The following is a 21,611-nucleotide window of genomic DNA, read 5'->3' on the forward strand; positions in this document are numbered from 1 at the left end:
ACAAAGTCCAGACTTAATTCAGCGAGGATGTCTGGAAAGTCCTGGCTTAATCTGCTATCATGGTTCTGTCAAACAGCCATCAGGACGTGAAAATAAATGGTTAAATGCATTTAATTATACCAGTAAATATTAGTTCAGATGCAATTACAATAATGTAGAAATTCTTATTCCTGAAAGTCATCATAAGTGTCAAACTTTCATTGGTAAATTGCCATAAAGTTACAGGGAAATGATAGCAGAAGAAAAGTGATTTGACACTTTACTTCGAAATCAGCTGCAGCAAACTGATTATTGTTGATGCTCTTTTGCATCATAACGGATATTAAAACCTAAACAGTCTCAGTATGTGTTGCAGACCTGCTTTCATAATCTGTGCTGCTCGTCTCCTGATGGTTAGATATTTTACAAGAACAGATTGAAGCCAGAAACTTATCCATGATGCTTTTCCGTATGAACAAATACAAAGTTGTGTCAGCAAGAGGACTAAGACAAATACAAACTATAGCCACTGTATAGAGAGTAATGTTGAATTGAGAATTTGATTTCATAATGAAACCCAGAAGCAAAATGAGGGGCAGATAAAGCAGAGTGTACATAATCAGCACCACAACCTGAATGGCTGCGATTCGTCGTTTTTCATCTGCTGGGACACTGACCGCTCCAGAGAGAGCTTTGATAGTCCCAACCAGGAAGAAGATGAACAAGGGAATGGGCAGGAGGAAAAAAACTATGAAGATGATGACAGGATTATAAGTCAGAAAAAGAAATAGCAGAAAGAAAAGTGGAAGTAACCACATCACAATGCAGACCACCACATATGTCTTGATGTTTCTCCTGAATCTGTACCACAGTGGCTTGACGATGACCAGATACCTGCAATAACAGATAGAGATGATTAGTCTCTGAAGGTTATCAAGAATAGAAGAGAGGTAAACATTTAAACATACCTTTCAAAAGAGACACACATCATGAATCCAACACTAACAATTAGACAATAACATGTGATGAAAAGGGGGATTTGTGAAAATAGATTATGACTAATTTGCATAAATAGAAATCTGCAGAAGAGCTGAATGAGATCAGAGATGAGAAGGTTGATGACATAGACTGGAGCACCTTGGTCCTTTTTCACCTGTGAGAAACACGACAGAGAAGAAATGAATGACAATATAATATTATCGACATGTAGAATGTTTCCTGTTTCACATATTCCAGTTTTTTCTAGAGACAAGGCAGACTTAAGCCTGAGTTGAGAGACAATCACAGTTTAAATAGCAGGTTGATAGTCAAATAGCTCATCCATTATGAATAAATAGGCTACATTGTACTCACATTGTATTGTACTCACCTGGAAAAACAATGCAATCATCACTATAAGAATTAAAGGAAGACCAATGCCAATGGTGATCCAATCCACCCATTGTATGATTTCTTCAGCCAAAAACATGTCGATGGAATCACTATGGTTATAATGAGTGTTGCTGACGTTGAGGTTCATGTTGCTGTAATTAAAACTGTTTTCCCAAGACATGTTGAAGTTCAACTCTTTCATCCTTCAGTGTTGAACCAGGAATTTGATGACAGGAGTAACTGTAAACAGAAATGATGATAAAATGTATAGATTATTGTTGTTTAAATATAACTTGTGAATCCTAACATTTACCATCAAACCTGAAAAAGACAAACATGGCCATTCGGTTTTTACAGATCTACTTCAGCCATGTTTCACTTCAGGTTCTCTTCTGAACAAACATTGTATTGAGACATTTTCAACTGTGATACTCTGGTTTCTATATTTATTGCAACTCATTAGAATGATTTATTTGTGGCATGAACAGTGATGCATGAGGCTTGGAGGTAAAAGTTATATTTTTAACTGGAAACCTTTGCAGGAAACACACAATGAAAAGGATTTTTGTTTTCATTTCTAATTAATTATTGTAAGAAATTCCACTCTGCCATTAGTGAGATAATTTTTTTTTATCGCCCCGCAAGGGGTCTTTTTGTGGGCTCTAGTGTCCCTTTTTTCAAAGTAGGCTGACAGGAAAGGGGGAAGGAGAAGGGGGAAGAAATGCGGGTCCGGGAGTCGAACCCGCGACAGCGGGGTCGAGGCTACGTTTGCCTGAATGTGGGTCGCGCTAACCCCTCCGCCACCACGGCACGTCCAGTAAAATACATTTTTATAAAGTTCAATGTTCTTTTAGGCCACATCACACCTTTAAAAGATGCCAATGATTTACTCCACACCTGGACAAGTCAACTGATACATGCAGAGAACCATCTTGTGTCAGAATCTCAGTCCTTTTCCCAGATATTAAAGGACTACACAGATGAAACTATGATTTTTATTGAGCTCAATACTGAATGCAAATAATGCAAAAACTTGTTAATACAAGAAAGATATTTTATATCAATATCATTGTTAAATAAAGGAATGAAAACTAAACCGTAAAAAGATACAAAAAAACAAATAATCCACTATCATGATAGGAACGAGGTGAATATTTAACCTCTTTAGAGTTTTACATTTGTGTAAAGGTATTCTCTCACCTGCCTTGACTCACATTTGAGCTTTAGTCACATCCCATTTCTAATCCATAGGGTTCAATAAGACGATGGTCCACCCTTTGCACGTAGAACATCTTCAACTCTTCTGGGAGGCTCTCCACAAGGTTTGGGAGTATTAATGGGGATTTTTGATCATTCTTCCATTTGTGAGGTCACACACTAATGTTGGACAAGAAGACCTGGCTCTCAGTCTCCACTCTAATTCATCCCAAAGCTCTTCTATTGGGTTGAGGTCATTATTCTGCACAGGCCAGTCAAGTTCATGTGCACCAGACTCTCCATTCATGTCTTTATGGACCTTGCTTTGTGCTTTGTGCTCAGAGTCAAGTTGGAAGAGGACAGGGCCAGCTCCAAACTGTTCCCAAAAAGTTGGGAGCCTGGAATTGTCCAAAATGTCTTGTTGTGCTGAAGCATTCAGTGGAACTAAGAGGCCAAGCCCAGCTCCTGAAAAACAAGCCCACACCATAATCCCTCCTCCACCAAACTTTACACTTGGCACAATGCAGTCAGACAAGTACCGTTGTCCTGGCAACCATTAAACCCAGACTCGTCCATCAGATTGCCAGATGGAGAAGCGCGATTCATCACTCCAGAGAATGTCCCTCCACTGCTCTAGGGTCTAGTGGTGGCAGCTTTACACCACTGCATCCGAGGCGTTGCACTTGGTGATGTATGGTTTGGAAGCAGTTGGTCACCATGGAAACCCTTTCCATGAAGCTCTCTGCTCGCTGTTCTTGGGCTACATGAGGCCACATGAACTTTGGATGTCTGTAGTGATTGACTGCAGAAAGTTGGCGACTTCTTTACACCTTCAGCCTCTGCTGACTCCGCTCCATCAGTTTACGTGGCCTACCACTTCATGGCGGACTTCCTGTAAAACACTTCCATTTTCTTAGAATACAGCTGACAGTTGACTGTGGAATATTTAGCAGCAAGGAAATTTCACAGCTAGATTTGTTGCTCAGGTGGAATCCTATCACAGTCAGAACTTCACTGATCTCCTGGGAGCGACCCATTCCTTCTCAAATGTTTGTATAAACAGTCTGAGTACTGAGGTGCTTCATTTTATACACCTGTGGCCATGGAAGTGATTGGGACACCTGGCTCCAATACACTACATTGCTTTTGCAATGTAGTGTATACAGATTTTCCTCCAGTGTGTTATAAGCCTGGTGGGCCGCCAGGCTTTACTTGCTCCCTGCTAGGCTAAGTGTTGTTTTTCTTTTTATAAAAAATAAAATAAAATTGTGTCTCTGCTGCAGTGCGTATTTTACTGGCAGGGCAGAATTAATCCTGAAAGAAAGATGGGTTTATTGTTTTTTATAATTTTTAATAGTTGATGCATTGGACAGGGAGCGTGCACCAATCACACCACTGCTGCCTCGCACACTGTCGCTGCTGGACCTCTGAAGTTCACCCTGACGCAGATCATACATGCTTGCTGTCACGCAAACTAGACACAGACTCACCTGTATGGACATTTATATAAACTCCCTGTGAAGATTTTGTGGAGAATTGATCAAGGTAGGAGTCGAGCTTAAAATCCACAGTGGTTGCTCTGCTTGCGCAGCTCAGTGTGAACCACAAATGTTCACTTTGAGCTGCTCAGTGTTTACAGGTTCACGTTTGGAGGTCTGCGTTGAGCGTGCGGTGACAATGACATTTTGTGCAGCGTCTGCATTTAGTTTCAACATGTTGACTTTGTGTTTGAGCTGATAAAGTTTGAGTTCCCAGTTAGCCTGTGCGTTAATGGACCGGAGGAGCTTTCCCACTTGCCTGGTAGTCGTGCAGGACTCTATTTTATTTTTATTTTTGCGTTATTTTTAAAGTAATAAAGTAAAATAAAACAATGCATCAAACTGCACAATATGAAATGCTTTGTCTACAGTCAGGCAGAGAGGTGTGTGCAGCCCCGCGGGATCAGAAAGATTTATCCCCATAAAGATTGGTTAACCAAAATAGTCTTTGTGGCGCTAATTTGAAATTCAACAGACACCAAATGTCTATCGAGTTTCGTATCCTATGTCTCACCAACTCAATTTATTATGTTTTTATAACTTAATTCATTAAGTTTGTTAACATAACTAATTTAAGTCACTCTTAATCAAATTATTTTTGTCTAATAAATAATTCAAATCTCTTTGACTAAATTCTACAGAAAGTCAACTCAAACTAAAATATCCAAAATTATATTATCACTCACATTGTACTTAAAATACAACTTGAATTTAAATCATTTTAAATTCAAATTAACATGTTAACATGTTATTTTAGTTTTTTAAAGTTCCTGTACACTGAAAAAAGAAAATAGTTTATCCAACTTAATTTATTAAATTGGTTTGACTTAATAAATAAGAATGGGAAGACATGCAGCAACAGTCATCAGGCTGGAATCGAACCTGTGACCTCCACATAGAGGACTAATGTCTCCTTATGTGAGTTTTTACGCCACATACAGGATCTGTCCCTGATAAAATACTCTAAAAAGTTTATCGGAAACAAGTTCAATCCTGTGTTTCTGTTCTGATGTCTTGACGCCCCAGGGACAGATCCTGGACCGACTGCAGTAAAGCTGTGGTTAGCAGCATGTCTTCATTTGAAGAACTAAATGATTTGAGTAAGACTGGCGTAAATTTGTCATTTTAAAGGCACTTAATGAATTCAGTTAAACTTTATAAATTGAGTTGGCTGATCATAATATGTAACTTAATTGAATTACTTGTTACCAATTGAAGCACTTCAATTAAGTTGGTTCAACTAATTTCCTTTTGCAGTGATGTCAAATAAAAGCAATCAACATCTAAAGGTGTTGGTTCTGGATGATAAAATATTCTTTGTCTTGCATTTAAAAGATTTGTTTAATGTCAAAAGCTTCGACTAATTAGGACATTTTCCAAATCATTTGTTTTTGAATCCTGTCTCCTAAACATTCATATCACCACATCAGCAGCAGAAAAACAAACTTTAAATGATAAATAATATTACTCGAAAGAATAAACTGATAAAGTATAATTTACCTTTTGTTTTGCCAGATTTCTCGAGCCAGCTGCTTTCCAGAGTGCTGACAATGTTGTCATTTCACTGAAGTGGAAACTGATGTTCTTCTATCAAATCAAGCTTTTTTCAAGCTCTAAGTGTTTTTTCCTGTAGCACTTAGAGCTGTTGGTTAGAGGAAAGTTATTAATTTAAAGCTTTGAGGTGAATGTTAGCAGTTAATGCATTGGCTTTAATGGTTTTGTAAAGAGACAAAGTTCACAGATAATGAAATCTGATGAATAAACTGTAAACATAATTTTATCACCCATTCACTTCCATTTCCTTTCTAAGGAGGAGGGCCTTTCTCAGAGGGCTTTTAGATGAGTAAATATTTCAAAAATAAAATTTTATTGTAATGACAAAAAGACTACATAAACTTACGTGAATTGTATAAATAAACTGCAGCCATAAAAATACACAAAACTTTCATTTGAAACCCCTTTTAAGTAAGTTATCAATTTTTTATCAACACATACGGTCAATAGTTTACTGGTAACAATAATTCATCCTAGTTATGGTTGTACTGGCAACAAATCTCTAAAAAGTTAGAGTGAAACAGAGACTGCAGGTAGATTTTACAAAGGGCAGCAAAATCAATCTTATTACACATTAAGCAATTAATGTTAAAACAGATAATGTGAAAATGGACATTTAAAAAAAGACTAATGGGAATAAATAAAATCCCACAAATGTTTGGTTTGCTCAGAGATTAAAGCAGATTATGTGGAGTTAGCCACAGTTTATTTCTGTAGCTGGCAGCTTTAAATTACATAAATGCAGGGATTAAGTTCTATTAATCCCTGGTTTTTGTTAAATGACATAAATGCAGGGATTAAGTTCTATTAATCCCTGGTTTTTGTTAAATGACATAAATGCAGGGATTAAGTTCTATTAATCCCTGGTTTTTGTTTAAGATTCATCAATCCTCAGACACAACAAACCCAGATTACTCTGGAAGCACTTCTGAATCACCTTACAGATCAAACAGAGTGAGTGCTTGGAGCAAACATGTTGTCATTTTCCATGCTGCTCATCTCCTGACCATTAGACATTTTACAGAAACACAATGAAGCTAAAACTTTGTCCAGAAGGCTTTTTCGAATCAGTAAATACAAAATGGTGTCTGCAAGAGGACTCATGTAAATACCAATAGTACCCAAAGTCTGAAGAGTCAAACTGTCGTCTACCAGGAACAAACTGATGATGGGCAAGAAAAGTATTGTGTAAATAAGCAGCACTGCAACCAGAATCGCTACAATTCTTCTTTTCTCATCAGCAGGAACTCTGTGAGCTCCAGACAGAGCTTTGATGGTTCCAAACAAGAAGAAAATGAACAAGGGGAAGGGAAGGAGGAAAATAAATGTCAAGATGTATCCATATATCTCCATGTATGGATTGAATTGAATAGCTAGCAATAAAGGAAGAGGAAGGACCCAGACCGCAATGCAGACCACAACAGATGTTTTCCTGTTTCTCCTGAATTTGTACCAAACTGCTTTGGCAATGACCAGATACCTGAAATAAAAGATCAACTTATTTAGTGTTTGGAGGCAGGTGAAGAACAGACATGCTAATGGTGTGAGGTAGAAATGTAAAATACAGAGAAACATAATCACCTTTCTACTGAGATGCACATCATGAATCCCACACTGACTAATATTCCCCATATACAGAAGAAACCAGGGATGACATCATCCATAGACAAACTCATAGGAATTCTGCTGCAGAGCTGAATGAGATCAGAAATGAAAAGGTTGATGATGTAGACTGGAGATCCCTGATCCTTTCTCAGCTGCAGGACAGAAAACAGGAAACAGTCAAACAGGAATGTTCGTAACATGTGGGATGATTCCGGTTCCACAAATGCTTTTAAATGGAAAAGCAATATGTCAAATAACAATTTCTTTAAATTTCACTGTACTCACCTGCAAAAAAACTGCAGTTATGAGCATCAGAGTCAAAGGAAGCCCAATCCCAATGGTGATCAAATTTATCCAGTCTAAGAATCCACTGTAACCACCAGAGTTCTCATCAGTGTTGTTTCTTCTCTCGCTGTCGCTGAAGATCATGTTGCTGGAGTTGTAATGATTTTCCCATGATGTCCAGTTGATGTGGAAAACTTTCATTCCTCAGTCTGGAAGCTGATTTTTGAATGCAGAGTGACTATAAACATAAACAATGATGGTTTCATTCCATTTAAACAGTTAAAGGTTTTGCATGTGTGTACAAATCTTGAATGGAATATAAAACGTCCTCTATATTCTGTCAAGTTAAGGGCTGTAATTCAGATTGTTTAGTTTAGGTTGGCCAGATTCAGTTTGAATGCTTTGGTATCACAATAGATGTTAGCTGTTACTGTGGGTCAGGGTCACTATGATTTAATCAACTGTTAACAGATTGGAGATATTTTTAGCTACCATCCACATCAAAATCCTGTCTCGGGTTTCTCCATAGAAAGTAAATAGTTTCAAAGACAACACTCACGGTTTGCATAGTCTGTGAAGCAACTGTTTTATATTTGTCAGCGGTTTGAGGTTTTTCCTGCAAGTTGATGATTTTTCATCCAATAGGTAACCATGAAAGTCCTCATGTGCTTCAAGTTGTGTCAAGTGCAGGAAATCTGCTTCAATCAATATGTTAGACATTTATCTTCAGGGATCTGCAGTGGATTTGCATTAGTAAAACCAAATGTTTACTGTCTGTATATGCAGCAGGTCTGAATGAAAATCCACAGTATTGAACTGTTCTAAGAACTGGACATCTTCATCACTGTTCATTGTCTCAATAAATGTCCTTCGACTGATGAAAGCACATGAAATTCCCATTTCAGTCAAGCATAAAACAATATTCACGCAGTATAAAAAAGAGATAAAATAATACATTTCAGCCTGTAACAGTTAAACCTTAAAAATATGAGTCATTTGCTCTCAGGAGCTTGATTTCCATCATCTCAACAGCAGAATGACAAGAAAAAAACATAACTCTTAAATGTGCAATGTTATTAGAAATAATAATCTTATGAGTGCATAACTTACATTTTGTTTGTCCAAAGCTAGTTAGATTTATGCAGCCACCGAGATTCTTTAACACGCTCTCACATTCATCTATGGACAGGGAACTACTGTTCTGAGATCAAATCCTGTTTGATTTCTGTAGCATTAATTGATTTGAAGAAACTGAGCGCTCTTAAGGCTGTAGGGTAAATTATCTCTTATTATGTTGGTTGTAATGCTTTCCCAAGAAGAAACCATTTAGGAGGAAATCTTATAATTAAGTAACGGCTCCTAGGATCTAATGGGTTGTGATGATGTAAGACTGAAAAAAAACCTGCTAAGTGCATAAAGATAATTGTGGGTTTTTAAAGTAACATGTGGAACACTTTGGCCATGTGATGATGCTGCATGCTGCACCAGAAATCACAGCCATCATGGATGCACCTCAAACTGAAAATGTTAGCCAGCTGAGATTTTCTTGTCTGGGATTGTTGTGATGGACATTTTATTCCCAACTTGGTGACTCTACTGAAATCAGTGCATGACATGTCACACAGAAGTGGAGAGTTTGTGAAAGGTGTAAGAGAAGCTGATGCCACAAGAGTCTCTGACTCACTTCAGTTCACCAGTACTTGCCACACTTCCCAGTTTGCGTTTCCTTTGGCTATGGTAGCTTGAGGAACAAAGCAGCCTGATAAATTTGACTGGTAGCCAATTAGAAAGAAGAGTTTGACATTTCAATAAATAATTTTAGCTTATATTTTAAAATGCCAAATAGTTAAAAATAGACCACATTTTTTTATAGTAAAAATATACAACTAAACATTTATTATAAGATATTTTTAATTCTTATTATTTTTTGCATTTTCTTCTCATCTTCCAACTTTCTGAGGGTCCTCTACCGCCCCCTGGTGGCCTCAAATTTGAAAATTACTGCATTAGACCACCATGGGAGCCAGACTTTGTGAGCTAACCCAAAAGAACTCACCGCAGTACTTCTGTGATAACGGGCTTAGGGAAATAAGTTTTGAGGAGAGAGACATGAAGTTCTGCTTTCAAAATAAAAATGTAAGCAAAAGTATTAAAAGTTTTGAGAATAAAATGTATGAAATCCTGCTTTAGTTAAGGATTTGGTTTTGATCAATAAAAAAAGAGTAATTAGTTCTGATAATACGGAGCCCTCTAGGGGACATGGGGAATTTTTTTTCTTTTGCGTTACCTCGCAAAACTTTTGCGTTCCCTCGCAAAACCTTTTGCGTTCCCTCGCAATACTTTTGCGTTACCTCGCAAAACTTTTGCGTTCCCTCGCAAAAGTTTTGCGTTACCTCGCAATACTGTACTGGTCAGTTATGCAGCATAATTGAATACTGTAAGCCTTTCCTACGGTGGGCGCCGTACTTTATGCTTTAATATAAGGTTATGTGAGGTATTTCCATGAATTTTAATATCTTTTTGTGAAATATCTGAAGTTTTATATCTTTCCTTAGGATAGAAAGGCACCACAAACCTACGATATAAACAGAAACCTTCCGTAAGTAGGAAAGAAATAAAAATACATTATAATTTGGACTATTTCTGAGTTATTATCGCGTGTAATAAATCATCTTACAGTTTTGATTGTGTCTCTGTTGTGTTCTGAATGGTTTAAAAAGCTGCTTTCAGTGCCGCTCCATCTTAGCCTTAACAGACATAAACATGCAGTAAAAAATAAATCGATTTTCAATCAGTGTTTTGCACCAAACAGTTAATAATAATAAACAAGTTTTCACTGAGGCTCTGTAAGAGCCATATGAATGAAATAAGTAATTATTGATATGACAGGAGCAGCGGCTTTGACACTTAGGTGTGTCGACGTGGGAGTGACGTCACCAGGTATGAATGGGAATGATACTGGCTTTGTGTGTATTAGGAAGCGGTGAGCGGGGCGGTCAGTCCTGGCAAAGTTTGGAGCATAATCATCAAAATGGAATAAATCGATAATTGTGACAGAACAAAGAAATGGTTTGGAGTTGATTGATACACGGACAGATGAGATTCCCCGAGTTAACCCAGTGCGGCCCTTTACCATCATTAGTTTGTCGTGTTTTTAATAATAAAAACTTGTTAACAGTAAAAACTGCTTGGTGCAAAACACTGATTGAAAATCGATTTATTACTGCATGTTTATGTCTGTTAAGGCTAAGATGGAGCGGCACTGAAAGCAGCTCTTTAAACCATTCAGACTACGAACACAACAGAAACACAATCAAAACTGTCAGATGATTTATTAACCGCGATAATAACTCAGAAATATTCCAAATTATAATGTGTTTTTATTTCTTTCCTACTTACGGAAAGTTTCTGTTTATATCGTAGGTTTGTGGTGCCTTTCTATCCTAAGGAAAGATATAAAACTTCAGATATTTCACAAAAAGATACTAAAATTCATGGAAATACCTCACATAACCTTATATTAAAGCATAAAGTACGGCGCCCACCGTAGGAAAGGCTTACAGTATTCAATTATGCTGCATAACTGACCAGTACAGTATTGCGAGGTAACGCAAAAGTTTTGCGAGGTAACGCAAAAGTATTGCGAGAGAACGCAAAAGAAAAAAAAAATCCCCATGTCCCCTAGAGGGCTCCGTATGATAAAACCGAGTGGATATCAAAAAACTTTTACTCAAAACTTTCAGGATATTTTATTTGAAAATAGATAACTCAAAATGCTGTTTGAATTTTTGCTTTACTCAAAATAAACAACTAAAATACAAATAAAGTATCTTCCCTGTTTTGTTCATTTTTATATTTCCAGATATAAATTTAAACAGTTTATCTTTGAAAGCTGTCAGGGCCCTTCTAGATCATTTCTCTCCTCTGGTGTTTGAAGGTTTGCTCTCTGCATTAACAGTCTGCAGAATTTACCACTGGACACAACATGAAGTTTGTCTCCACTGATAATCATTTGCACACTGTCATGCACACTGCTTTCCTATTTGAATACTAAACTCACTTTTATGCTTCTTCCTTCTCTGGAACTGTCTGTTTCCACTGAGTTTTGAGTAACAGCAATGAAAGCTGTGTACATATTAATATTCACAAAAATATGCGAAAATGTCTGACATTCAAAAGTCACCTTGGCAGTTTTTAAATGCATGATTTGGCATTATAACAGACAGTGCTGTGTTTCTACTGGCACCTCAATAAAACAGAAACTGCACAGATTTTTTTTTTCAATCAGTCCTCTGAGAATTTCCATTTGATTCTGTTCTTGATAGAAATGACTGCAATGGAGTGAAAGGATGTATAACCTTCAAAAAAGCATTAAAAAATTCCTTTTTACAAACTTATGGACATAAAGCTACAAACAAGTCAATATTCTGATCTGTAACAATCTTCAGGTCGCAGGAGATTAAACTGAATAATCTTTTTATTTTACTGATTGTGTTCTTGAGATTATCCAGACTTCATTTTGTCTGTCACTCTGCTGCTGTCACTCCTGACTCTCCCCCATAAGGGATAGTGAAGGATATTTATCTTAAACCTTCCCTCACATACATTCTCACTGGTTGATGCATCACATCAGTTCACCCTGTACACAACATACCTAGTTCAGTAACAAGAGCCAAAGGTCATTGAGGGGGAAGCTGCCAACAACAGGCACGGCTGCTTTCGACCTGAGAGACTTCCTACCTTAAACCAAACCGAGGGCCAGGCAGTTGATTAAATGAAGGAAATGAGAAACTATTTAAGTTTTCTTGTCACCAGCTCAAACTGATCCATCACAATTCCTGTTTTGGTAAAACTCATCTGGTTTCTGGGCCCAGATCTGATGAGTGTAACTGAGTGACATCAAATTGACCACAGGGCCAAATATGGGGAATCAGGAAAGTGTCAGTAGGTGTAGCTGCAGCCAAAGTTTTGACAGTTATTATTATTTTTCATTAATGTGCTGTACAGCATTTAGGATTCCACCAAATTCACCATGTCTCATATCCGTCTCCCTCTCAGAAGCTCTATGTCTCTGTTTCATGATGCACTGAGGTTTTCCATCAAATTACTCCCTCATGAGACGACTCGCTTCGTTTGCTCCACTGCGGCATCATGTGGACAATATATGTACAACAGACAAAGTGAAGATGATGACGTGTGAAACTTTAGAATAATCTTTTAAAAAATTATATTTGTGATGTCAAACATGGTCTGTGTTTTGTCTCAGTCTGTTTTATGACACAATGACTGGATCTAAAGAAAACTGGAGGAAAAGGGTTTAGTTTGAATGAGGTTGTGTTACTTTGTAACTGGCAAATGTCTTGAGGGACAAAATGTTATTATTATGATTATTATTAATTTATTTTTCTGGTTGATAATAAAAACGTTGACATGCTTGGTTTCAGGTGTTTCTGTTCTCAGGTGATGCTCTCTTGTACCTTACCCTGCCTGTACTGAGAAAACCGCCAGCAGTTTTCTAAAAGTTTGGATCAAACATTTTCTTTCCTTCCTATTCCTGCTTGATATTTTGTCTTCTATATTTATAGCCTATGGCAACAACATGCTGCTGTATTTACAGATTCTACAGCATATAACTCTATATTAATAGTTTAGTTTTTCATGATTTAGATTTTTCCAAACATTGCAAACAATTTTGACTTCTTCTATTTCAGTGCCCGACTGGGATCCTTTGTAAAAGCCTGTGGCACCACATTAGCACATGTCCTATAGCATTATTTCAGGAAAACATTGAAAAAATCTTTTTGACTACTGCAAAGTTTTATTTTTAAATGTAAATATAGAGTGATATTTAAAAAGGTCAACTCAGAGCAAAACAAAAAAAGGGTAAATCTTTGTTGCTTAAAACATTCATTGTTTTTGTAAACCTATGTACAGTCACTTTCAATAATTTACAATATGCATTTTGATAAGGCTCATTTGTCCAATTTAAAGCACCTTTAAAATGACGTCTTAAGTATCAAAAACATTTTCATTAAGCCCACATTAAAGTATTTAAAATGTTTTTATTGGATGAATGCAGGAATCATAACTAACAGAAAAAAAGGCTTGAAAACATCAGGATAAAAACCAAGAAACAACATGTAAGATGAATTTGAAGACAATTAATCACACGTTCACTGTTTGGATTGTGAGAAGAAGCCGGACATGGTTGGTGGAGATCATTCAGTCTCTACCTGCAGAAAGGTTCTGGTCCAATAATGAGGGCGGCAGCCACTGTGCAGCACAAAACATGAAACAAGCAGGTCCAACTGAGCTCCAGGTACAAAATGGATAAAACTTTTCAAGCCAAATGTTGAAAGTCATAGTCATGTTATTGTGATGTAACGCAATTGTGCAACTTGGTCTGACAAGGCAAGATCATTTGATTCTGAATAAAAAGTTTCTCTTTCAGTTGAAGATACAAGATGAAAATTATGGATTAAACAAAACAAACTTTTGCATTGGATTTCAGCAAACAGATTTCTTTTCACAAATCCCCAACAAACAATCAGCATCTTTTTTTTAATTGCCAAGAAATGTAAGATTCTCCATCTCATCTTTCTGTGCCTCATGAATTCCATTAAAAAATGACAGACTAAAATAATTTTCATGGTTGTATGTTAAAAAATGTTTAACATACAACAAATGTTAAAAAATTATATTTATGTAAAGTTACTGTAGCTACAAAACACAAGCTGTATTAAAATTTCTCTGCTTCCCTTTTTGTATGGTGCCAAGCATGAGCAGTTTCTGGTTTCTGTTGATTTCTGAGGAGATAAACAGCAGTTTTGCTTCATCACAACCAGAGATGGGTTTTTAGTTAAAAAAGATAGATCACTCTATGAACACTGTAGGTGAGGAATACTAGCAGCACACTAAGATTAATAGTTAGAAAATATGAAATAGAATTTCATATTTGCAGAATTTAAAACCTACAACTTCAACTTCAAGCCGTCCCTCCTGGGAGGGTTTGGAGTCTTTATGGTGGTTGGTTTTTTAGCCCTTCTTGCGTTTATTTAGAATAGAATAGAATAGAAGTACTTTATTCATCCCAGCAGGGAAATTACTTCGCAGTTACAGCATAGAGACAAGACACAATAACAACGTCCGGGTGTTGAGTCTGGAGTTTGGCTGTGGCAGAGCTGATGACGTCACAGGCCACCGCTGCATCAGCTGATGGGGGAATGTAAACAGCGATCAAAATGGCGGACGTAAACTCCCTCGGTAAATAATACGGCCGCATTCCCACAGCCAGAAGTTCAATGTCCGGGCTACAAATCTGTTCCTTCACGTTAACATGACCAGGATTACACCACCTCTCACTCACATAAAGTGCAATCCCGCTGCCCCTCTTCTTCCGACTCTTGGAAAAGTCCCTGTCTCCGCACACCACGGAAAAGCCAGGAACCTCCACGCTGTATTCCGGAATAAGCGAGTGCAGCCAGGTTTCCGTGAAGCAGAAGATACTGCACTCCCAGTACTCCTTCTGGGTCCTAACCAGCACCGTGAGTTCGTCTGTCCTATTTCCCAAAGACCTCAACGCTGGCCTGCGCCGTCTCCTCTTCTACCTCCGTTTAACTCCAGACCCGCAGCCCCGTCGTCTCCTCCGTAACTCCTCCGGAACCACAGGCCCGTCTCCGGGCAGCAGCAGAGGCCCACACAGCGCAATCAGCCGTTCACGCGAGCAAACAATGCCTCTACTCCGCTCGGCGAGGTTCTCCGCAACCAAGAGTATAAAAAGTAGCAGAAGAACGCGGAGAACATCGACAGAACCAGAACTTCAAGCCATCCCACCTGCTGGGAGGATTTGGAGGAATTATGATTATTTTTTTTATCCCTTTTTGTATTTATATAAATGCAAAGTTGTTACGCCCCCTTAGTCTAGGGGTCCAGGGTCGGTAACATGAAATGTGTCCAGAGAAAAAAGTGGAATGAAAAAATTATTTATTACAAAATGAAGGTTTTCACAGAACCAAAACACAATACAACTTAACCCAATTAAACAAAAGTAAAGAACCAACAAATTCAGAAATCACTGAGTGCAAATTAAATAATAAGATGTTCAAACACATCAGTCTAAAGTAACTCAAAACAACCAAAAAGAAAGAACAAAGGGGAGCACCAAAAAACCTCCCAAACACAAGCCTCTAGCTTGTTCAAAGTTTATCTAAAGCAGATTCACTACTTAACAAAAGAAACAAGAACAAAATAGCTCAAACTGTCCACAAACAGTCACAAAACACGGAAGGTGGGGGTCAGCTTTACACAACCTCTTCCTGCTAGCTGCCCCACTGGAGGAATGAACTCAGACGTCTTTTATATGATGCAGGTGGGTCTCATCAACATCTGATTGGCTTTGCTGCTCCAATGGGGTGGCTGCTCTCCTGCAGCTTCTAGGCAGCCAATCAGAAAGCTGTGCCCGCACAGCTGATCCTGCATAATAGAAAAAAAGAGCCTGCACAGCCTCAAGAGGCCAGGGGCCGTAACAAGTACAACTGGATGATATTTTTCTAAATAATGAACATTTCAATTAAATCCCAACTAATTTTACTTGTCTCCATTGTTGCTATTCGACACACTCTGTCATTCAAAATCAATTAAATTGGCAAAAAGCTAAATTGGTTTAAGTTACAGCTGAATAAATAAAGTTTTACTGTTTTCAGTATTTTTTGGTGGCAGAAACATTTTCACATGAAAATGTTTGACACTTTCTAAATGTTGCACCTGGCTAAAATTAACGTGAGATAAGCAAAGACAAACAATTTAAAAAATGTCTCAGATACAGAAGGAGAGGCAACGCTGAGAATCAAGCAGGTTGTCATTTCAGTTGTTGAGTTTTAATTTTTCAGAGGGAATAGAAAAGATTATGAAAATTTCTAAATATATTATCTAGTAGCAATCTATTTCAAAATATAATCTGTAAGAATATTTTAAGAAAGTAATATGTGGAGATATTTGTGCATAGATGGCGCCTACGCTCCTGTAGATCGAGAAACTGACATGTTGATAGTATCAGTGCTGATCTCCTGATTCTTAGTTGTTACACAACACAATGAGGCCCCGAGCTTGTTAAATGCAGTTTTCCTCAGAAAAATATACAAAGATGAGTCTGCAAGAGGACTAAGAAAAAGCCCGATTGTAACCACAGTCCAGAAGATTGAATCTTCCCAGGGTTTTTCCAACAGATAATACATCACATTGGGCATGAAAAGCAAAACATATGTTAGCAAAACCACAACCAGGATGGAAATAATTCGATGTTTATCATCAGCAGAGACACTGCGAGCTTCAGTCAGAGCTTTAATGGTCCCAACCAGGCAGAAGATGAACAAGACAAGAGGGAGGAGGAGACCAATAGCCTGAATGATTACTCTCATCTGTAATTCTAAAAGGCGATACATGCTAAGATTATAAAGAAAAGAAAGGATCCAGATGATGACACAGACCAACACAGATGTCTTGATGTTTCGTTTAAATCTGTACCACAGCGGCTTGGAAATGGCCAGATACCTGCAATAAAAGATACATGCTGTCAGACATTACTGATGTAATAGTGTAAGACAGAAACAACAATGTGCATGTAAACAGATATTTACCTTTCCAGGGAGATACACATCATGAATCCAATGCTGGCTGTAAGACCAAAATCGAGGGCACAACGAGACCAATCATTAGCAGTACGTGATATTATAGGAATTCTGCTGCAGTACTGGATGACATCAGAAAGCAGAAGGTTGAAGATGTAAACTGGAGCAACATTATCTTCTTTCACCTGCAGAGGAATCAAAAGGAAAATAAAGACAGAAGATTTCCTTCCAACTTCCTGGAACAATTATTTGATTCTTTAACCACAAATTTTTTTTATTATTATTTTTGAATTTTTAAAATTATTTTTGAATAACCATTCTTAGACCCAGGCTCAGAGAGAACCAACAATAATATAAAATATATAACATGTCAAACATACAGCTAAATCTAAGTTAACAAGTACTCACCTTTGATAAAACAGCAAACATGGCCACCAGAGTCAAAGGAAATCCAATGGCAATAGTGACACAATTTCCCACATACAAGACTTCGTTCTCATCAGAACTGTTACTGGTTCTGTTAGATGCATTAGTGTAGTTGAAGATGTTCTGACCGAGAGAATCTCCCATTCTTCAATATCAAACCTGCACAAGCAAAGTAATGAATAATAGAGACTTGATTTTTCTCTTAGCTTAGTTCATAAACGTTGTATTAAATTTCTTTTAAAGGGAAAATCCTGGGAAAGGATGTTTTGCAAAGAATAGGAACATTTGAAGTGTTTTAAGTACAAAAATAAAACTTATGTTCTAAATTAAAAAGAAAGCTACAAATTGTAATTCTTGAAAATAATGAGTGGAAAATAATTCTTATTTAATGTATGTGCTCAGTTTCTACTGTTTAAGCAGTTCCATTAAATTAAACACATGGGAAATACTTTTCAGCAAAATCTTAAATTAAATGTGTTTTTTTCTTTTCTGTACAGTCAAAGAAAAAATATATTTACCTTTGAAAGTTTAAAAGTCCTGAAATGATTCCTGTGTTCAGCCAGTTCTCCTTCTCATCTCAACGGTCTGCAGTCTGAACATTCTCTATATATATGAACCACATGGTGTCTGAACAATGACATCTGACTTCTGTATTAAAGGAAATGGGCACAGAGATGATGTAATAAGTCAGGTTTCTTTATCAACAGGAAGAAAACGTCTTCTAAGATCACAACAAAATGTTTCAGTTTTTAAAACTCAGTTTTCATTAACCAACTTGTTTAAATTCAATTCAGTTCAGGTATATAGCACCAATTAACAGGAAATATCCTTTGAATGTTCTTAACAAAAAAAAAATGATTTTAACTTAAATTACTAGTATTACCTTTTTAACTCACATTCAACAATTTAAACCATTCATGTTTTGGGACTCTGCTGTCAGCAAGCAGCTCCTCATCTGTAAGCTATTACTCTAACTTTAGAGAAGCAAAGCTGCAGTCATGGAAACATTTCACATTAACTTAGATACACATTCATGCAACAGGGACAAGTATGGAGATGCTTGGTGCAGGATGCTCTGCATTGCTCTCTTCTGCTGTAGCTTCATCAGCCATGTTGGTTCTTCTGCCCTCCTTTGTGTGATGTTAGCTGCTGGGCTATGAGTCAAGATGTGGTTTTTAAACTTTGGGCTTCAGAGAGACTGGAGCGGCTAGCTTTATGTTAGCCTCTCTGCAGCTAACGCACCAGAAAGGATGATCCTGTTTTTAATGAACAGACTTGAACTAGTTTCAAGTAAATTATATTATAAATAATTATCTTATATCTTACTATAAAAAGTTTATTTATTCTCCTCCTGCTTCTTAATATTGCACAAGTGAAAAGAGATGTGGTCAGATGAAACAAGTTCTGAACACAAACAGAGGAAGTGAAGTTAGAAGTATTTCACAAAATGACACCTTCCAAAATTTTCATAATCTTACAGAAAGTCTGTCAGATATTACAAATATTCTGTCTCAGCTTACTCACTTTGCAGCCTTATTATGCTGGATCCAGATTAATTTTACAGCAGTGATACGTTTACTGATTATATATGTTTCATGTTAATTTCAGTTTATAGTTATGACTAAGTGTGATGGACCAAAGGATCCATCACTGCAAAAGGATTATTGATATTATGTTGTGTTTAATTTATATACAGACCAAATGTTTCTTGTTTGATTTTTTTTATTTCAGTTGCATATTGTAACATTTAGTTGATCATTCTTTCACCAAGAGGAACTGGCCAGCCTTCCTGCACAGGGAGAAGGTGGGAAAAGGTCGATTTGTTCTGAGATTTTCTGTTGGTTTAATTTGAGTTCAAAAATTGTTTGAGCATTTAAGAATTAAGAATTACTTTATTCAGCCCAGCAGGGAAATTATTTCGCAGTTACAGCAAGAATTTTTTATACACAGATTAACACACACACGACAGGAGCTGCATCTGCAGGCAGCCAGCTGAGCCGGCGCCATTTTTGAAGGAGGACATGCAGCAAAGGTCGTCGGGACCGGGAGTCAAACCCGCGACGTCCGCGGGTTCGACTCGGTCTAAGGCCTCCAAATGTGGGGCGTGCTAACCCCCTGCACCACCACAGCACGCCCCAATTTACCTTTCCTGGTCTCTTCTCAGCAGGGAGGAGCAGCAAAAAGAGAATAATTCTTCAGGTGCTGGGAACCAGTAGGTGGCATTGTGCTGAAGAACATGGCAGATTGTCACATTTATGACAAGTTTAAAAATGTCATTAAATATGAGAAAACTGCCGACACTTATTGGAGGAGGTTTTGATCAATGGACGTTTATCAAGGTGAGGCACCAAAAAAACTTTATGTTCAACTCAAAGACATGTTTTATAAGTGGGTCAAACCAAAGAAGTCTACAGTGAAGGACATTTCAGAACTGATGATCATGGAGCAGTTGCTGAGGAAGGGGAATCTGGATTTGATGGTGTGGATCCAAGAACAAGCCCCAAATTCTGCAGAACAGGCTGCAAGTTTGTCAGAAGTCTTCTTATCAGCAAAGATGGGGACCAGAAGAACCAACTTTGGCAGTGACATCTTCTCTACAGGAAGTAGTAAGTCTGAGGGGGTGAAATGTGTTTTGCTATAGGTCAGACTAGGAATTATTCAACTAATAGTTCATTTTCTGCGGCTAAATCCAATCCTTCTAATCGCTTCTCATCCTCAAAGCAAGACATACAATGTTTTCTGTGTAACAGGATAGGTCATACACAGGACACATGTCCTGTCACTACACAGAGTAAACCCTCCCTTCTGTATTCGGTTCCCAGATCACCTTCCCCATCCCCTGCCCATGAACCTGCCTGCACAGTCCCATCCATCCATCCATCCATCCATTTTCTGTTCACCCTTGTCCCTAATGGGGTCGGGAGGGTTGCTGGTGCCTATCTCCAGCTACGTTCCGGGCGAGAGGCGGGGCACACCCTGGACAGGTCGCCAGTCTGTCGCAGCCTGCACAGTCCCTGTGCTGGTAAATGGTCAACATGAAACAACTTTATTAGACACAAGAAGTTTCAAGTCTGTGGTTCTTTCTAGCTGTGTGGAAAGAGAGCTATGGAATGATGTTAAGACAAAAATAAGGTGCATTCATGGTGATGAAATGGAGTGTAATAAAATCTGAGATTTATTTAACTATTGAAGGCCAAACACTCTTATTACCTGTGGCAGTAGCTCTGAGGCAAAGCCTATGCGGTAATTTTGGGCTTGGATGTTCCCACTTTGTCTTATTTAATGTCAAACACAGAGGCTGAACATTTGACTCAGTAGTAGTTATGAGGTGTGATGGAAAAATTACATTAAGGTCACATCTGCTAGTCATGTTATATGAATGCTTATGAACTCTCACCAAAAGAACTATTTGGGTTACATGTAGAAGGCTGGAAGTTGTTTTCTACAGCTGCATCAGAACCAGACTGTCTCACCCCTTGTTGTTAATTCTTTATCTTTGGTATAAAACTCATGTGTGTCTCTGCCTGGCAGCTTTTCATGCAGACCTGCTTCATTATTGATTATCCTACAAGGTCTCTGTACTGTGCTCAATATATCAATAAACCTGATTGAGTGATTTCACCTGAACAGTGCTTGGAAATAGTATTTTTTCCACGACAGAGGAAATACAGTTCAGAACCCTACAAGATGCATGATGTCACCATCTAGTGGCCAGACAGGAAAACTAATGAAGATCACAGGTCACTGTTACAAAAAATGTTCCCATGATGACAGAAGCAGAACTTTCTTCCCCAATCTGTAGTTTTTCTCCACTAGAGCACAGAACTCACTTCAAGGATTACCATAATATGATGTAAATCTGGAGGTGTGTCCAGCAAAACCAGCCAAATCCAGAGCTAAAAGGAGAAAATATTAGTTTTTAGCTTCAGTCAGAATCGAGGTGGAAGGAAAGATGAAACCCTGCCACCATTAGAAAGGAAAGTTGAAAAGGTAGGAGCATGTTCATCATCTCCAGCATGTTTTCCAGATC

General features: G+C 37.8%; 3 protein-coding genes across 3 annotated transcripts; all 3 read right to left on the reverse strand.

Moving 5' to 3' along the window:
- Positions 1 to 329: 329 nt before the first annotated feature.
- LOC106700261 (proteinase-activated receptor 2-like) lies at positions 330 to 1,552 on the reverse strand. Its single transcript, XM_014475396.2, has 3 exons — positions 1,349 to 1,552; positions 948 to 1,132; positions 330 to 873 (listed from the first exon to the last, which is right to left on the reverse strand). The coding sequence occupies exons 1-3, from the start codon at positions 1,550 to 1,552 to the stop codon at positions 330 to 332; spliced, it is 933 nt and encodes a 310-aa protein (XP_014330882.2).
- Positions 1,553 to 6,584: 5,032 nt separating this feature from the next.
- Positions 6,585 to 7,673, reverse strand: LOC106700260 (G-protein coupled receptor 4-like). The gene is made up of 3 exons (XM_014475395.1): positions 7,530 to 7,673; positions 7,221 to 7,396; positions 6,585 to 7,119 (listed from the first exon to the last, which is right to left on the reverse strand). Exons 1-3 carry the CDS (start codon positions 7,671 to 7,673, stop codon positions 6,585 to 6,587), a joined length of 855 nt encoding a protein of 284 aa, XP_014330881.1.
- Positions 7,674 to 16,020: 8,347 nt separating this feature from the next.
- Positions 16,021 to 18,150, reverse strand: LOC111605762 (ovarian cancer G-protein coupled receptor 1-like). Its single transcript, XM_023327982.1, has 4 exons — positions 18,100 to 18,150; positions 17,564 to 17,740; positions 17,165 to 17,340; positions 16,021 to 17,078 (listed from the first exon to the last, which is right to left on the reverse strand). Exons 2-4 carry the CDS (start codon positions 17,723 to 17,725, stop codon positions 16,541 to 16,543), a joined length of 876 nt encoding a protein of 291 aa, XP_023183750.1. The 5' UTR covers positions 17,726 to 17,740; positions 18,100 to 18,150; the 3' UTR covers positions 16,021 to 16,540.
- Positions 18,151 to 21,611: the final 3,461 nt, after the last annotated feature.

This window comes from Xiphophorus maculatus, chromosome 22 (genome assembly GCF_002775205.1).
Source record: "Xiphophorus maculatus strain JP 163 A chromosome 22, X_maculatus-5.0-male, whole genome shotgun sequence".
NCBI classification, from domain to species: Eukaryota; Metazoa; Chordata; class Actinopteri; order Cyprinodontiformes; family Poeciliidae; genus Xiphophorus; species Xiphophorus maculatus.

What these genes read in the sequence shown, in the direction of transcription:
- LOC106700261 (XM_014475396.2), bottom strand. Translation starts at nt 1,552, where the DNA reads ATGAAAGAGTTGAACTTCAACATGTCTTGGGAAAACAGTTTTAATTAC. An exon ending in TGATTGCATTGTTTTTCCAG is followed by an intron (nt 1,133 to 1,348) that starts GTGAGTACAATA and finishes TGTTTCTCACAG; the next exon opens with GTGAAAAAGGACCAAGGTGC. An exon ending in ATGTGTGTCTCTTTTGAAAG is followed by an intron (nt 874 to 947) that starts GTATGTTTAAAT and finishes CTGTTATTGCAG; the next exon opens with GTATCTGGTCATCGTCAAGC.
- LOC106700260 (XM_014475395.1), bottom strand. Translation starts at nt 7,673, where the DNA reads ATGATCTTCAGCGACAGCGAGAGAAGAAACAACACTGATGAGAACTCT. An exon ending in TAACTGCAGTTTTTTTGCAG is followed by an intron (nt 7,397 to 7,529) that starts GTGAGTACAGTG and finishes TCTGTCCTGCAG; the next exon opens with CTGAGAAAGGATCAGGGATC. An exon ending in ATGTGCATCTCAGTAGAAAG is followed by an intron (nt 7,120 to 7,220) that starts GTGATTATGTTT and finishes CTTTTATTTCAG; the next exon opens with GTATCTGGTCATTGCCAAAG.
- LOC111605762 (XM_023327982.1), bottom strand. Translation starts at nt 17,725, where the DNA reads ATGGGAGATTCTCTCGGTCAGAACATCTTCAACTACACTAATGCATCT. An exon ending in TGTTTGCTGTTTTATCAAAG is followed by an intron (nt 17,341 to 17,563) that starts GTGAGTACTTGT and finishes ATTCCTCTGCAG; the next exon opens with GTGAAAGAAGATAATGTTGC. An exon ending in ATGTGTATCTCCCTGGAAAG is followed by an intron (nt 17,079 to 17,164) that starts GTAAATATCTGT and finishes CTTTTATTGCAG; the next exon opens with GTATCTGGCCATTTCCAAGC.